The 18,339-nt window shown below is 44.8% G+C and overlaps 1 protein-coding gene across 1 annotated transcript in view; it reads left to right on the forward strand.

Annotated features, from left to right (window-relative positions):
* DISC1 (DISC1 scaffold protein) overlaps positions 1-18,339 on the forward strand; it is a 355,475-nt gene that overhangs the window by 107,152 nt on the left and 229,984 nt on the right. Inside the window, exons 5-6 of the mRNA XM_029245025.1 lie at positions 7,951-8,080; positions 16,498-16,724. Coding sequence (XP_029100858.1) covers positions 7,951-8,080; positions 16,498-16,724 — 357 coding nt within the window. The remainder of the gene's footprint in view (positions 1-7,950; positions 8,081-16,497; positions 16,725-18,339) is intronic.

The raw sequence follows: 18,339 nt of genomic DNA on the forward strand, positions 1-18,339 counted from the left end.
GACGTAGTTTCCTACCTTCTCCACACTTCACTCCCCTGAGAAAAGGAGGGGGTTGAATTAGATCGCTCTTTTCCACACTTCAGTTATTTAAGCATTATCTTGGCTTTTCTCATGCCAAAGCCATCTGTCCCATTATTAACACAATTAGAGAACAATGCCTCAAAATTAGTTCCTTTCTTACGCTTTTCTGCTGCGTGTTAACATAATTGCATAGTCATTAATAATTTAAAGAATTGCCTCTCACCGTGCCGACTGCCCATCCAGCCTGTGACGTTTGTCATCATCAGGATTCTGTGGACTCACAGGTTTCCCCCGAACCAGGGGCTTTGACTGCAGTTCTCACAGTGGCCACCAGGGGGACGGGGTGTCTGGCCCGAGCTCAGGCAGCCAGCGCCTGGATGGCAAGGTTTCTCCCAGGCCAGGGGCTTTCCGAGTCCAGGGAGAAACAGAATGCTTCCCAATGATGGTGCTTTTCCTGTAGAAATAAAAAAGTTGCATCGGCTTATGGCACATTTTCAATACTGATTAATAACAGCACAAATAAGTACCTCTTCGCCTTGTTGGGATCAAGCCTTTCCTAGAGGATCTAACGAAAGCTATAGATTTCTTCCATCACAGAACCACGTATGTACAAACATACGGACAACTGCATACAAACACTTGCATGCAGATCTTCTGAGCTTATTGATTCCCTCTCTAGGGGGCCTTTGGCTCTCAAGTTAAGAAAATTTGGTTTAGAATAAGATCTGAGGAAATGTAAACTCCCAAGTACAATCAGGTACTTCATTTGTAATTTCACTGTCATTTTGTTCATAATAATCCCTGTTGAATTCATAGTTCTAAAAAGTACTGTTTAATTCTCCGTGTGTCACCCTGAATCATGCTCGATTTGTCCAGGTCCTTCCAGCAGCCCAGGGAGCGTTAGCTGTCACCCCAGGGGTTAACTGGGCTCCTCTAAAGCAGATTACTGGTACTCAAATGGTTTGGTATCCGCCTCTCTCTGTCTTTGGTACCGCACTGCTCTGTAATATAACTGGGTCACTGGGGTATCTCTACTCAGCAGGGTACAAAGGCGTCGTGGTTTGTCTGTTCTCTGGTCTGCTGCGCTCTGTTGAACACATTTCCCCCATTTCTCTATGGTGTCTTGGGCAGAAAATACAGATGTCTGGGGCATTTTCAGTTACCGTTGCTCATCCAGTGAGTCTAGTTTGAAGCGTCATTCGTACGTCCAATTCACATCTTTCCCCGTCCAGTGTTTGTAATCCTCTCCTTGTGGGCCATCGCTGCCCCCCGGCCAACAGAGGTGTTGATACCCCCGTGAATATGTGCTGACACATTCCCTCTCTTGTGGGACTCAGGTGCGGGGTCCCCAGAGGCCACTGCAGCACCTTCCTGATGCTGACGTGAACACAATCTCTCCACCCCACAGGGGCAACCACCGTTTTTCACGCGTCACCCAGCCTCTTTCTCTGGGTCTCCTTGGCCAGTGGGTGCCCTTGTTGGGAGGATCCCTTTTGTCGTGTTCACTTGATTCACAGGAAGCTCACGTATCTTTGCCGCACTGAACGGTGGGCATGTGGGTCGGCCAGTTCCAGGCCCTCTGCCCTGCTGTGGCTCTCCCGTTCCGTCGTCCCTGCTCCACGGGCAGCGGTGCATCACAAAGTCGGTGTGTGGGCGGGGATTGCCGCAGAGACCTGATGCCCCGCGTCCCAACCCCTTGGCCTCCCTCTGATTCCCTCTCCAGCTGTGGACGCTTTTGTGCCCACTGACAGCTTTGCACCCGACAGGCTTCTCTGCCACGGGACTTTCCCTGCCTCTTGTGAGGAAGGGGAGTGAGTGATGCCCCTGAGGGCAGATTAATGCTCCAGCCTCCCCACGTCCAGGGGGACAGCTTCGAGGAGTGTTGCACACATTTTCTCCCAGGACGTTTCCCAGTTGGTTGGCGCCCCAGTTGCCTCTGTGGTGATCAGCTCAATAGCACACGGTTTATTGACGTTTCCTCCTTCCTGCCACCCACTCTGGTTTCTTGGGAATCACTTCGCCAAAAAGCAGCCTGAACTCAGCTCGTCTCAGATTTTGCTCCAAAGACAACCAGACGCAGATAGAGGTTCATATGGGAGAACCAGACGTCAGCCTTCCTTGCAGGACACCCCCTGGCTGGAAGAGGGGGTCTAGTGGACTTGCTTTTCCTTCATTTGGTTTGCGTGGGAGAGTTTACTCCCCGTTTGCTCCCATGCGGGGCTGGGGGCTTGGGCAGGGAAGCATCTCTCATGAAGACTCCATTTCCCGCACGGTCAACACGGTGGTGAGTGAGGGTGCTGGTGGTTTGCAACTTGTGCAGCCCTGGGTGGACACCTCCCTCGCTGCTCCCGATTTGGGGTGAAGGGCATTTAGGCCTGTGTCCTTCAGCGTTCGTGTCTGATTCTGGAGCAACTGGAAAATTCCACCTCAACATCCTAGCACAGCAATCAATGATCGGGAATCTACTTTTGCTGTATCTTTCACCCAGTCCAAAGAAAGTTATTTTTTCCTTTCTCCGAAGAGAGAGGTTTGGTCTCCTGTGCCCATATGACTGATAATTTTCTCATGAATACTTTGCTTTTCTCTGACTGTACATCCTATGTGTTTTCCCACTGGACCTTCACCACCATGTACATGAAAACGGGTCATATTTACCTCTTCAGTTGTGTGTGTGCACGTGTGTGTGTGTATGCAAAGTGTCCTTTATCAAAGACCTTTTCCCAATAGATAACTTAAAACACAAGTAAACAAAGTACAACAGAGTTTAAAAGCAAAGCTATACGATGGTTTTCCAATGTGGATTATCAGGGCAGGGCTCTGGTTTGCCTGTCCGGATACTTCCTGCTCACCTACTTCCTTTCTGATTGGAACAGATGAATGTTGTGTAGCTCACGGTGCTTCTGGACTGAGTCATTTTTCCTCTGACCCGCTCTTCCTCTCTTCCCTTTGAAACATGTGATTCTTTATTTCCATTTAATTGTCATGTCGGGACCATCACACCGCAGAATTCAACGATGATCAGCTCTAAGTTCACAGGCTGGAATGGAGATACACGGCAAAAGAAAATAACTGTTACAGACACATTTTACCAGAGATGTAAAATGAGGTGGCATAAAAATGATCACTGTTACCAACGTGGCAGGAGACGTTTCTGAACCCCTAATCACAGCTCGAGCCAAATGGGGACTAGCACGGCCTTTGTCTCTCCCAGGAGACCCACCTCTGATCCCTTGTCATCACCTTGAGAAGTAAGGGAGGAAGGAAAAGAGGAGAAAAACCAGTTGAAGGGAGTCACAGAAGACTCATCGGAATTTGTTTTAAAATCAGTGGATTATAGATAAAACTTCCAAATAAAGGTCTCCTGTGTCATCCTCTTTGCTCAAATTCAGCTGAAGTCCGTCTGAAGCCTGTTGTTTTGGGCATGGATATTATAAACCCTCCTGCAAGGCTGTCACCTCTATATGTGGGATAAGATTGTAGAAACCAGTGATGTTCACTTTTCTAAGGTGTATGACTTTTACTCCACTCTCCTTACTTTTAGACCCAAGTCAGATGTATAAGGAAGAACTGTAAAGTTACCTACATTGTCCCTGGCAAGTTTACAATGTTCAATTGTGCCATCAGAGTGGCCTCAGTCATTTATGACATTGTTTGTTGGCTAAGAAAGCTATTTCCAGATTTAACGCACACTTCATTGATTGCATAACTGGCCCAAACCACTTCCTTATCACCATCATCCCACCGAGGGAGAGATGGAAACACATTCGTCAGATGACATAAGTTTGATAGAATAGCCCTCGATACGGAGCAGCAGTTGGCAAAGGTATTCGGAAGGTCCTACTCAAGTCTTGTTGCCAGAAGTGGTCATCTGAGCTGAGGTTTTCCTCACTATGAAAATGAGAGCATCCGTTTTGGTTCTTTCCTCAATTAAAACTCTACGATTCCAGCAGCGGCACCACAGAGCAATTTTTCTGGCATCGTGATGACCGTCCGTCATTCCTGTCTGGAAAGGGACCCTCTGTGTTATACGTACAACTGTATAAGCCACAGCAATTGTCAAGAGCCGTTCTGGCACGGGATGTCCCAGCCGGTGGAATGTCTGGGCTCCCCTCTGCCCTGTCTCACTCTAGACGTTCCCGAAGGCGGCCCTCCGCGCAAAGGCAGCGCACTGGAGGGCCCTGGGCCCAGCGAGCCAGCTGCAGAGGAGGTGACCGGGTGGGTTCATCACAGGTGCACGCTCTCAGGAAACACCTCCCCCCAGGTGGGATTCATTCTTTTCTCAATATTACTGAACCCTGTACTCACAGAAGTCACGCGGTCCATGTTATCCCTGGGATGCGGTATGCTGTCCTGTGCAGTTTGGATCTATACTGTTTTCAGTGGTGTAGGATCTTATTTTACAGGTGGGTTTTATCCTTCTTTAAGTGACTGGTGGAAAAGACAAAAGTAGAAAGGCCAGGATTTTTCCAGCGCTGGGCAGATGGGGACCTGCCTGAGACCCGGGGCTGATAGTACAGTCCTAGACACCCCGAGTCCCCGTGGGCACCGAGTGCTGTGCTAACGTTCCAACCCACGTGTTTTTAATTCTTGCCCCTGAGGGATTTGCTCGGTTTCCATACTGATTAGTTTATAGCAAGGCTAATTTGCACTGACATTTGGGTTTACACATTGGGGTTTATGAAAATAAAGGGAACAGCATTGTAGGAGGCAGAGGGAGCGTGGCTCTGAGGGCTGATGGGCTGAGATGGAAACCGGTCCCCGGCTTCATTCCTGAGCTGTCTTTTGTCCTGGGGCCACCACTCAGCCATCTGTGCATGGCTTTCTCTACCCAGAGTTAAAGTGTGAGAGACACGGGAGTTTCGGTGAATCACAGGGGCTTTTTTTATGGATTAAGTAATGAATGTGATTAACGATAATAAGGAGAATTCCCAGCTACCCACCTGTAGTTCCCCTGCAGCTCATTTTCAATTCTGTGTTGATTCCCTTCACTAACTCCCATCCCGACCCAGATGGTATCTATTTAGGAAATTCAGGAAACTCTTAATATTTGCATGAGCAGAGCAAATTGGGAAATAAATTAGTGTGAAGAAATGATCTAATGCAATCGAAAGCTGAATATAAACAGCTTCTGGATTTTTCTAGGCCATGGACTCATGAAGTCACTCAGTAAATATTTGCTAAGCCCTGCTGAGTGCTGGGCCCTGGGGACAGCAGTACGAGATGGGCTGAGGTTCGCCATCCAGAGCCAGAGGCTGGGTGGACAGGCTGAGACTCGGGGGCCCAGGGGAGGAGGTGGGTTCCATTCCCACAATAGCTGGTGGTGGTTTCCTTCCAGGCCCCCCCCTCTTCTGATACATGGAATGGTCCTCAGAAACATCTCATCTTTACTCTTCATTACAAAGGACGGTGTGTCCAGTGGACATGAGCACAGTGTTCAGTCTCCTGATGCCAACGTTGAGGTGGGGGGGAAGCGGCCAGCTCCCCGAGGACAGAGTCCCCTTATGGCCCCAGGGTGAGTGTGGGACCTGCACGGGGTAGGCACTCAGTGGCCGTTTGTTGAATACACTTGATCCCGCAATCAGCCGTATGGAGCCGTATAGGGAAGGCATCACCATCACCATCACCATCATTCTCATTTTGAAAACGAGGGAGGTGAGGTTCAGAGCGGTTTGGTAAGTCCAAGGACACACAGCTAGAGAAAGGTGGAGTTCGGGCTCAAACCGTGCTCACCTGCCTCCCTGAAGCTGTCACTCTCGGCTCACTGTGTTGACTCATGGGCAGGGGACGTAGCCGGCAGGCGTGGGTGGCATGCGGCTAGAAGCCAGGAAGAAACAGGAGTTTATAATCTTGCTGAAGCCTGACTGCTGTATGGTGTCCAGGGAAGGGCTGGAAAGTGGCAACCAGCCTCATGGCCCTTTGATGGACTCCTCACCTCTGCTTCTTGCTCTCTGTGTGACCCAGTGTTATGGAGCCAAACTTGTGTCCGCTTGCCCACACCCAGGAAAGCCAATCTACTGACACCAGGTTCGGGTGAAGGAAAGTGCAGTGTTTATTGCAGGCGCCAAGCAAGGAGTCCAGACAGCTAGTGCTCAAAAGGCCCTAACTCCTTGATGGTTTTTAGGGAAAAGCTTATAAAGACGGGGTGAGGGAGGGGGGCTGTGGGGTGTGTGATCAGCTCGTGGACCTTCTTCTGATTGGCTGGTGGTGAGGTAACTGGGAGTCAACATCATCAACCTTCTGGTTCCAACTGGTCTGGGGTCTGTGTGCTTGTGAGCAGCAGACAGTTAACTTTTCCTACCTGGTGAGGGTTTCAGTCTCTGTAAAACAGCTCTAAGGACGTGGCTCAGAATGTTATCTATAGCCCTTGAGGAGGAACAAAAGGTTTTTGACTTCTTTGTTTAATGGCTAAACCATTATTATTTTGTCTTGCTTGAAAGTTTCCTTTCTTTCTGCATTTTCTTTTCTCCAGTTAAATTTGTTCTTTGACTAAAGTTTTTCTACAGACGAAAGGCAGGCGGAGGACCTGGAGGGGGAGTCTTGCTCTGGGAAGGCCCCATAGGGTCCTGCTTGGTTACACCAGAGCAAGTTGCTCAGGTCTCCCTGATGCTCTGTTTCTTCGTTGGCAACACTGATAACACCCGACGTACAGTAAATTCTCAATTATACCGCATTATTTTGTTATTACCAGTTAAATTTTTTTATTACTACTACTCCTCTTGTGATTTGCCTTTACGCACACAGAGACTTGTTACAGAGAGTAACCAGTCTTAAGATAAGCTTCTAAATTGCGTGGCATGTTATATTAAGTAAGCAGCTTTCGAGATTATTGAGTCTGAATCTGTGTCTGGCCCAGAGATTCAATCAAGGCTCCCTTTTCTGTGGCCACTGTTTTCTAACTTAGAAAAGCTGAGGTGACATATTTTCTATCATTGTTTCTAAGAATATTAGGGCTGTTTCACTGTGCTGCTTGGTAGGCCCCCTTGTTAACGTAAGGGCCATGTTAAGATGTAGGAAGTGGGAGCAGGGCGTCTACCCTTCCACTCCTACAGTGAGTAAGTCTGAGCCCTGGGGGGAGCATTTGTCCGTGGCCTTGGTTTACCCATCGCCTCTGCTCTGCGCAGGGGACAAGTCTTGTTTACTGCTGTAACCGCTTATAAACTGATTTGTCATCTTTTGATGAGAAACACCTGCAAGGCTCCTGCAACGGCAACTCACCAGCATAAGGTGGCAGCCTGGGCCACATCTTCACCAGCGTTGCTTCAACCAAATATGCCAACTCTTGCGAGCATGGGAGAAAGAGATTTTTAGTGGTTTTTGACAGTCTTTTAGCAAACCTTTTCTGAGAATCTCTGACCCAGGCATCAGTCAACCCTCTTTGTCATCTCCACAGCCAAGATCAGCCCTGGAAGTTTGCTCTGGATGGCCCAGGCAGAGCTGTCCAATGATGTATAAGGCAAACCACATACATGATTTTAAATGTTCTAGTAGCCACATTTTTAAAAAGTAAGAAAAAACAAGTAAAATTCATTTAAAAAATATACTTAATTAACCCAGTATGTCAAAAACATTGTCATCCCAACAGGTAATGAATGTAAATATCATTAATGAGCTATTTTACACTCTTCGTTTCATACTAAGTCTTTAAAATCTGGTGTGTATTTTACACTTTCAGCGCAGATAGCCACACGCATAGCTGCGGTGCTGGACAGTGCCCAGTCCAGTTAAGCAAGGTGGCTCTGGGAAACAGCCAAAGCCCCGACAGACTGTCATTAAAACAAAAACTTACATTAGGGACCTCATCCCTATGACCCTACTAAGGATGAGAGCCGCTGGGGGCCACTTTGTGGACCTTCTTTCCATTAACATTCTTGTAGATCTGAGGATTTCAGCTCATCCATATCTGTACCAATATGTATGTTTTGTTTTAAGAGCTAGCAGTGACGACACCCAAGCTGAACTCAGAACGGAGCCGAAGATGTTGGAACCCACTGCTCAGGACAACCTGCTTGTGTCCATCACCAGGCGAGACTGGCTTCTCCAAGAAAAGCAGCAGTTACAGGTAAGCGGGTGAAGAATCTTCAAGAAACAAGACATCATTTTTCTTAGTAGCAAAGTGGGTCTTTGCTTTGCTTGAGTGAAGCAATTAGAGCGTTGGCTGTCCACCTGGAAGCACAAGGTGGAGGGTGGTGACTAGGGGGCCTGTCGGGAGTCTCATTACCAACGAGGGGTTGAAAGCTTGGCGGTGTGTGTGCCTATTTTTGCTATTCCTCATTACCTGTTGAATATGCTTTCCTTGTCTGCCAGGCTTTGTCACCTCTTCTCGTTTTGCCCTGAAGAAGGTTCTTTTAGAAGGCAGAAAAAAAATCTGAGCTGTGGCAATGCTTTATGGCAATTGCTGTCAGGTTGGACTCTGAGTAGCACCTGTCAGGAGGCAGAGCTGTAAGTGTGGACTGGGCAAAGTGGGCGGGACTGGGAATGACTGGGGCATCGTGGGAGCTCCAGGTTGGCCCAGAGCAGTGGATGCAAGTTGGCCGAGAATCATCAGGGGCTAGAAATCTTGGTGCAGCCCTGAGTTCCAGCCAGGAGGCAACCAGGAGCTCTGGAAGTCGACAGTGTCCCCCAGAGACAAGGAGCCCTGCAACTCTGTCCACACCTGCCTGAGCCTGGAGGCCTTGAGGCAGGAATGGGGAGCATTGACGTCTGGAAAGAGCAGAGGGCTTTAACACTGAGTCCAATAGCTGGCTTAGGCTCCAAACAGCTGAATGACCTTAGACAAGTTAATGGGGCTCAGACATGTTACTGGAAGCCCTCCCACTGCCCCTGCCTCAAGCAGAGTGTTCTTATTATCTGAGTTTGCCCATCCAAGTCCATACAATAGCAAGGTGGCAAAGGGAAGCAAACATTGTTGCTATTTGAAAATATTCTCCAATAAACTGGCACTTTTTTTTTTAATTGAAGAGACTGGCTTTTCTGCATTGTATATGCTTGCCCCCTTTGTCATAGATTAGTTGACCATAGGTGCGTGGGTTTATCTCTGGGCCTTCTATCCTGTTCCATTGGTCTATATTTCTGTTTTTGTGCCAGTACCATATTGTTTTGATTACCATAGCTTTGTAGTGTAGTCTGAAGTCAGGGAGTCTGATTCCTCCAGCTCCATTTTTTTCCCCTCAAGATTTCTTTGGCTATTCAAGGTCTCTTGTGTTTCCATACAAACTTTAAGATTTTTTGTTCTAGTTCTGTAAAAAATGCTGTTGATAGTTTGATAGGGATTGCATTGAATCTGTAGATTGCTTTGGGTAGTATAGTCATTTTCACAATATTGGTTCTTCCAATCCAAGAACATGGTATATCTCTCCGTCTGTTTGTGTCATCTTTGATTTCTTTCATCAGTGTCTTATAGTTTTCTGTGTACAGGTATTTTACCTCCTTAGGTAGGTTTATTCCTAGGTATTTTATTCTTTTTGTTACAGTGGTGAATGGGATTGTTTCCTTAATTTCTCTTTCTGATCTTTCATTGTTAGTGTATAGGAATGCAAGAGATTTCTGTGTATTAATTTTGTATCCTGCAACTTTACCAAATTCACTGATTAGCTCTAGCCGTTTTCTGGTGGCATCTTTAGAATTCTCTATGTATAGTATCATGTCATCTGCAAACAGTGGCAGTTTTACTTCTTCTTTTCCAATTTGTATTCCTTTTATTTCTTTTTCTTCTCTGATTGCCATGGCTAGGACTTCCAAAACTATGTTGAATAACAGTGGCGATAGTGGACATCCTTGTCTTGTTCCTGATCTTAGAGGAAATGCTTTCAGTTTTGCAGCATTGAGAACGGTGTTGATGTTGGCTGTGGGTTTGTCATATATGGCCTTTATCATGTTGAGGTAAGTTTCCTCTGTGCCTGGTTCTGGAGAGTTTTTATCATAAATAGGTGTTGAATTTTGTCAAAAGCTTTTTCTGCATTGATTAAGATGATTATATGGTTTTTATTCCTCAATCTGTTAACATGGTGTGTCACACTGAATGATTTGCGTATATCAAAGAATCCTTGCATCCCTGGGATAAATCCCACTTGATCGTGGTGTATGATCCTTTTAATGTGTTGTTGGCCTCTGTTTGCTAGTATTTTTGCATCTATATTCATCAGTGATGTTGCTCTGTAATTTTCTTTTTTTGTAGTATCTTTGTCTGGCTTTGGTATCAGGGTGATGGTGGCCTTGTAGAATTAGTTTGGGAGTGTTCCTTCCTCTGCAGTTTTTTGGAAGAGTTTGAGAAGGATGGGTGTTAGCTCTTCTCTAAATGTTTGATAGAATTCACCTGTGAAGCCATCTGGTCCTGGACTTTTCTTTGTTGGTAGATTTTTTTTTAACATCTTTATTGGAGTATAATTGCTTTACAATGGTGTGTTAGTTTCTGCTCTATAACAAAGTGAATCAGCTATACAGATACATATACCCCCATATCTCCTCCCTCTTGCATCGCCCTCCCACCGTCCCTATCCCACCCCTCTAGGTGGTCACAAAGCACCTAGCTGATCTCCCAGTGCTATGTGGCTGCTTCCCACTAGCTATCTATTTTACATTTGGTAGTGTATATATGTCCATGCCACTCTCTCACTTAGTCCCAGCATACCCTTCCCCCTCCCTGAGTCCTCAAGTCCATTCTCTACGTCTGCGTCTTTATTCCTGTCCTGCCCCTAGGTTCTTTATTCCTGTCCTGCCCCTAGAACCATTTTTTTTTATTCCATATATATGTGTTAGCATACGGTATTTGTTTTTCTCTTTCTGACTTACTTCAGTCTATATGACAGTCTCTAGGTCTATACACCTCACTACAAATAACTCAATTTCGTTTCTTTTTATGGCTGAGTAATATTCCATTGTATGTATGTGCCACATCTTCTTTATCCATTTATCTGTCGGTGGACACTTAGGTTGCTTCCATGTCCTGGGTATTGTAAATAGTGCTAAAATGAATATTATGGTACATGTGTCTTTTTGAATTATGGTTTTCTCAGGGTATATGCCCAGTAGTGGGATTGCTGGGTCATATGGTAGTTCTATTTTTGGTTTTTTAAGGAACCCCCATACTGTTCTCCATAGTGGCTGTATCAATTTACATTCTCACAAACAGTGCAAGAGGGTTCCCTTTTCTCCACACCCTCTCCAGCATTTATTGTTGGTAGATTTTTTGATGATGGCCATTCTGACTGGTGTGAGGTGATACCTCATTGTAGTTTTGATTTGCATTTCTCTAATAATTAGTGATGTGGAGCATCCTTTTATGTGTTTGTTGGCAATCTGTATATCTTCTTTGGAGAAATGTCTATTTAGGTCTCCTGCCCATTTTTGGGTTGGGTTGTTTGTTCTTTTGTTATTGAGCTGCATGAGCTGCTTGTATATTTTGGAGATTAATCCTTTGTCAGTTGTTTCATCTGCAAATATTTTCTCCCATTCTGAGGGCTGTCTTTTGGTCTTGTTTATGGTTTCCTTTGCTGTGCAAAAGCTTTGAAGTTTCATTAGGTCCCATTTGTTTATTTTTATTTCCATTTCTCTAGGAGGTGTGTCAAAAAGGAACTTGCTGTGATTTATGTCATAGAGTGTTCTGCCTATGTTTTTTGGAAGATTTTTAATCACAGTTTCAATTACATTACTTGTGATTGGTCTGTTCATATTTTCTATTTCTTCCTGGTTCAGTGTTGGAAGGTTATACCTTTCTAAGAATTTGTCCATTTTTTCCAGGTTGTCCATTTTATTGGCAAAGAGTTGCTTGTAGTAGTCCCTTATGATGCCTTGTATTTCTGCGTTGTCCATTGTAACTTCTCCTTTTTCATTTCTGATTCTATTGATTTGAGTCCTCTCCCTCTTTTTCTTGATGAGTCTGGCTAAAGGTTTATCAATTTTATCTTCTCAAAGAACCAGCTTTTAGTTTTTTGATCTTTGCTATTGTTTTCTTTGTTTCTATTCCATTTATTTCTGCTCTGATCTTTATGATTTCTTTCCTTCTACCATCTTTGGGTTTTGTTTGTTCTTCTCTCTCTAGTTCCTTTACATGTAAGGTTAGATTGCTTATTTGAGATTTTTCTTGTTTCTTGAGGTAGGATTGTATTGCTACAAATTTCCCTCTTAGAACTGCTTTTGCTGCATCCCATCGGTTTTGGATATACATGTTCTTGTCATTTGTCTCTAGGTATTTTCTGATTTCCTCTTTGATTTCTTCAGTGATCTCTTGGTTATTTAGTAATGTATTGTTTAGCCTCCATGTGTTTGTGTTTTTTACGGGCTTTTTTCCCCCTGTAATTGGTTCCTAATCTCATAGCATTATGGTCGGAAAAGATGCTTGATATGATTTCAGTTGTCTTAAATTTACCAAGGCTTGATTTGTGACCCAAGCTGTGATCTAACCTGGAGAATGTTCCATGTACACATGAGAAGAAAGTGTAATCTGCTGTTTTCAGATGGAATGTCTTATAAATATCAAGTAAATCTCTCTGGTCTATTGTGTCACTTAAAGCTTGTGTTCCCTTATTAATTTACTGTCTGGATGATCTGTCCATTGGTGTAAAAGTCCCCCACTATTATTGTGTTACTGTTGATTTCCTGTTTTTATAGCTGTTAGCATTTGCATTATGTATTGAGTTGCTCCTGTGTTGGGTGCATATATATTTATAATTGTTATATCTTCTTCTTGGATTGATCCCTCGATCATTATGTAATGTCCTTCCTTGTCTCTTGTAACATTATTTATTTTAAAGTCTATTTTGTCTGATATGAGTATTGCTATTCCAGCTTTCTTTTGATTTCCATTTGCATGGAATATCTTTTTCCATCCCCTCACTTTCAGTCTGTATGTGTCCCTAGGTCTGAAGTGGGTCTCTTGTAGACAGCATATATATGGGTCTTGTTGTTGTATCCATTCAGCGAGCCTGTGTCTTTTGGTTGGAGCATTTAATCCATTCATATTTAAGGTAATTATCGATATGTATGTTCCTATTACCATTTTCTTAATTGTTTTGTGTTTGTTTTTGTAGGTTCTTTACTTCTCTTGTGTTTCGCACTTAGAGAAGTTCCTTTATCATTTGCTGTAGAGCTGGTTTGGTGGTGCTGAATTCTCTTAGCTTTTGCTTGTCCATAAAGCTTTGGATTTCTCTGTCAAATCTGAATGACATCCTTGCCGGGTAGAGTAATCTTGGTTGTAGGTTCTTCCCTTTCATTACTTTAAATATATCGTGCCACTCCCTTCTGGCTTGTAGAGTTTCTGCTGAGAAATCAGCTGTTAACCTTATGGGAGTTCCCTTGTATGTTATTTGTCCTTTTTCCCTTGCTGCTTTCAATAATTTTTCTTTGTCTTTAATTTTTTCCAATTTGATTAATATGTGTCTTGGCATGTTTCTCCTTGGTTTTATCCTGTATGGGACTCTCTGTGCTTCCTGGACTTGGCTGGCTATTTCCTTTCCCATGTTAGGGAAGCTTTCGACTATAATGTCTTCAAATATTTTCTTGGGTCCTTTCTCTCTCTCTTCTCCTTCTGGGACCTCTATAGTGCGAATGTTGGTGCATTTCATGTTGTCCCACAGGTCTCTTAGGCTGTCTTCACTTCTTTTCATTCTTTTTCCTTTATTCTGTTCTGCGGCAGTGAATTCCACCATTCTGTCTTCCAGGTCACTTATCCGTTCTTCTGCCTCAGTTATTCTGCTATTGATTCCTTCTAGTGTATTTTTCATTTCAGTTATTGTATTGTTCATCTCTGTTTGTTTGTTCTTTAATTCTTCTGGGTGTTTGTTCTTTCATTCTTCTAAGTCTTTGTTAAACATTTCTTGCATCTTCTCGATCTTTGCCTCCATTCTTTTTCCAGGGTCCTGGATCATCTTCATTCTCATTATTCTGAGTTCTTCTTTTGGAAGGTTGCCTATTTCCACTTCATTTAATTGTTTTTCTGGGGTTTTATCTTGTTCCTTCATCTGGTACGTAGTCCTCTTGCCTTTTCATTTTGTCTATCTTTCTGTGAATGTGGTTTTCATTACATAGGCTGCAGGATTGTAGTTCTTCTTGCTTCTGCTGTCTGCCCTCTGGTGGATGAGAAACTGGCACTTTCATATTCAGTGGGCATCATTGCAAGGTTCGGGTAGCTGAAAATGTGAAGTCTGGTTTTTGGTTCTGAACAATATTCACCAGTTGAAGGTCTCCCCAATTCCTGATGACGTCAGAGTGTACAGAACATACTTAGTGTTTGGAGGGAGCATTCATGGCAGAACTCTGGGGGAAGGTGGATATTCATTTATTCAGCAGAATTTTTGAGTGCCTGTGACATGCCAGGTACTGTTTGCAATGCTCAGGGTTCCTGTGGAGTTTATGTCCTAGTGGGGGTGGGAGTGCGGAGATAGACAAGAAATGGCAAACGTGATAAAAGCCTAAATTCTATGCCTAGAATGTTGTAGGGTGGTAAGAGCTACAGTGCATGGACCAGAGTGTTGGGGTAGGGGAGTCTACTCACTGAGAAGGGAGATTGAAGCGAACGCTTGATGGAAGAGGGAGAGGGGCCTTGCAGAAATCTCCAGTAAGAGCGTTCCCCATGGAGGGGACAGTCACTTGAAGGCTGCAGTGGGAGTGTGCCCCATGCCTTCAAAGGGTAGCCAGGAGGCCAGGGTTGTGGAGAACAGCAGAGGAGAAGGTCAGTGATGAGAGGGCCTTTGCAGGGCCTTGTGAGGTCTTGGGCTCTTCTCTGACTGGGTTGGGAGCCATGGGGTGTTTTTAAGCAGTGAAGTTATGTAATTGACCGCAATTTAAAGAGTCACTTTGACATCTGTGTGAGAATAGGGTGGAGGGCCAGTGTGGAAAACAGGATGGTGTTTCTTCAAAAAATTAAAAGTAAAATTACCATGTGATTCAGCAATTTCTCTTCTGGGTATAAGCCCCAAAAGAACTGAAAGCAGAGACCCAAAGACATCTCCATAGCATCATTATTCACAACAGTCAAAAGGTGGAAGCGACCCAAGGGTCCATCGACAGATGAATGAATAAACAAAATGTGGTGTATACATACAATGCAGTATCATTCAGCCTTTCAAAGGAAGAAAATTCTGAAACGTGCTACAGCATGGATGAAACTTGAGGACATTATACTAAGTGAAATGAGCCAGCCTCAAAAAGACAAATATTGTATGATTCCACGTATACGAGGTCCCCAGAAGAGTTAGATTCTAGAGACAGAAAGCAGAATGATGACCACCAAGCCTGGAGGCAGGGGGAATGGTGGGGTCAGTGTTTAATGGGGACAGAATTTCAGTTTTGCGGGATGCAAAGAGCTCTGGAGGTGGATGGTGGTGATGGTTGTGCAACAATATGAATATACTTAATGCCACTGAATTACACTTAAAAATGGTTAAGATGGTACATTTTATGTTACCTGTATTTTACCACAGTTAAAAAAACCCAAAACAAACAAACAGAAAAGAAAAGAATAGGGGATGGGAGTTCAAAGGTTGGAAGTAGGGAGGTGAGATGGGAGACAGTGTCAGTAATACCATAATCTTGGACCAGTGGGATGCACGCTGTTGTTTTCTTAGGGTGTCTTAGGTGGATCCTCAGTACCTCCTGCTGTGTGTCCTTCCTCCCCTACTGGAAGAGGGGTCAGTGGGTAGAGCTGTGGGTGATCTGTACCTTGAGGCTGAGAGGACGTGGGTGAGAGATGGGGGGACAGCCAGGGTTAGAGCTATGCTCTTATCAGCTGGAAACCAGTGCATGGAACCTGGGAGTATGTTAATTAAAAGAGTCTCGTTTTAGATTCAGAATCCTATGGTCAGTGAGATGATTAGCTGCCGTAACACTTTACGCACAGCGGGCATTCAATTACCTGCTGCTTGTTTTATCCATTGACCTCAAGATTGGACAATACTTGAGTCTTTGGATTTTGGTTTGTTGTATTAGTGGAAGTTAAATTTATTTACTATTTTTATGAACCGAGACAGGAGAGTGCTATCTGTGGCATGCCATTTTTCTTGCAATCCTGTAGACTTAAGAGGCTATGATTTCTAATCTTTCTCTACATGGTAAATTTGCATGTTTGGGGACAGACCAGCCAAGCCTCGTTTGCTTTTCTTTTTTGGTCTGTGGGTTGTGTTTCCTGCTTACTGGTGTCTCAAGTCCATGAAGTTTGCCGCCCTGTGTTCTAGCTCTGTCACCTGAAATGAAGTAAGTCGTTTATATATTTGCTGGCTTCTTCCAAGTCAAATTCTTGGCTCGCCACCCAGAGTTATTTCATGCTTGGGAGGGAATGTTTCTCCTTATGCCAACTAATCAGAAATACAAAGCTGGCGTGATTTTTCCAGTTCAGCAAACCTCCAAAAATCTGCCTGCTTCAGAAGGGCAGCTTCACGGCTCTCATGCATATGGCGGACTCTCATGGAAAGGACTCATTTTCAGCAGTGCAGTCTGCCACGAGCAGGGTGAATTTACAAAATCTCCTCTCTCTATTCTCTACAGAAAGAAATCGAAGCCCTCCAAGCCAGGATGTCTGTGCTGGACGCAAAGGATCAACAGCTGAGAAGGGAACTAGAAGAGCAGGAGTGGGTCCTCCCGTGGCAGGGCTGCGACCTCATGGGAGGGCTGTCCCTGGGCGAGTTGCAGGAGGTCAGCAAGACCTTGCAGGACACCCTGGCCTTGGCCGAGCAGATTCCTGTCCGTGCAGAGCCGCCCGAAACCATCAGGAGGTACTGGTGATTTCCTAACTGATTTTGGATCGCTCATCTCATTGATCTGTTTATGGGATTGATTTTGTCTGCTGGCCCGCATATATAAATTATTTTCCAAGCAGTGCTTTGTTTTTTCAAGGGAAGCACCGTTGATATTTTGAGTGGCAAAATTCTTCATGGTGTGGGGCAGTCCTGCACATCGCAGGGTATTTTACACCCTGGCTACATACCCGCTAAATACCACGATTCCTCTCCATTCTGATATGGACCTTTCCCATTTCCAAACGCCCCAGGGGTGCCTTCCTTCCCTTTTGAGATCTGCTGGGGCTCAGTTGGTTGGAGATTTGGATGCCAGCCTTTGCTGAGGGTGACCAGCTGGAGACAGGAGAGGCTGGTGAGCTGGAGGGAGGAGGCCCAATCAGTGGCCTGGAAGAATGAATCATTATTCATGGCACTAACATTTACTGAGTCTTACTATGTGCCAGGCACTGTGCTAAGCTTTACTCTATGAGTTGCTTCTATTATTATACCCATTTCACAGAGGACAAGAGAGTTTAAGAAGGTTAAATAATTTGCCCAAAGTCCCAATTAATAAGAGCAAAACTGATACTTCAATTCCTGTTCATTACGTCAAAGCCTAGTTTCTTTTCTTTTTTAGTTTTACTTTTCACTTTCTAATTTCTTTTTTTTAATATCTTTATTGGAGTATAATTGCTTTACAATGGTGTGTTAGTTTCTGCTTTATAACAAAGTGAATCAGTTATACATATACATATGTTCCCATATCTCTTCCCTCACACGTCTCCCTCCCTCCCATAGCCTAGTTTCTTATCCACTTGCTATAGAGGGAGAACTTTCCTTGTGTTCTGCGTCTTGGGAGACCCAAGAGATACACATGGACCTCTTGCCTTTGGGGAGGTCATAACCTCATATGGCGAAAGACAGAACCCACCCTTACTCATGTTAGACAGAAAGTGAGCCGTGCCTGGATGAACACGCAGGTGTGGTGAGGCCTGCAGGTGCGGCGGGTGTAGAGCAGTGAGGGGGATGAAAGTTCTGCCTGCAGAAAATACTTAAGAAAACGTCACCCCCTGTAGCAGTTGAGAATATGGACTCTACCATCTGATTACCTCACTCAACCGCTTATTAGCTGGAACCACTTATTATTGGGGGAGGGATGGGCTGTTAGGAGGATGCACTGAGTTAATACATATAAAGCTCGTATAACGGTGCCTGGGTGGCGGCAAGTGCTTTACCATGCTTACTGCCTGTCGTTTTTATCACGGGGATTTCAGTCTTCTGAAGCCTTCTAACTGCCTTCCAAATGTGTTTTAGACTATTCAGCGAGTACCTGTCCCCTCTCACACTTGTCCCACACCCGATCCAGCCCATCGAAGCTGGATGCTTGTCCAGGGAGCTGACCATGGTGTCCTCCCCTCCCCTCCCAGCCCTGATATTTCCCTGCAGAACTCTAACCCCGGGCTCATGCCCGTGGAGAGGGGGAAGAGATGTGTGTTGTTGCCAGATTTCAGCCAGAAGAAACTCACCATCAAGTCTGCCTGCGCTCTTTCTGCTTCACTTTCGCCTGCGTCCTTACTGTATAGCCTTGGCCTCTAGGGATCTTTCCTACTCC

Source organism: Monodon monoceros, unplaced genomic scaffold, assembly GCF_005190385.1.
Source record: "Monodon monoceros isolate NGI ecotype Baffin Bay Population unplaced genomic scaffold, NGI_Narwhal_1 Super_Scaffold_4, whole genome shotgun sequence".
NCBI lineage: Eukaryota > Metazoa > Chordata > Mammalia > Artiodactyla > Monodontidae > Monodon > Monodon monoceros.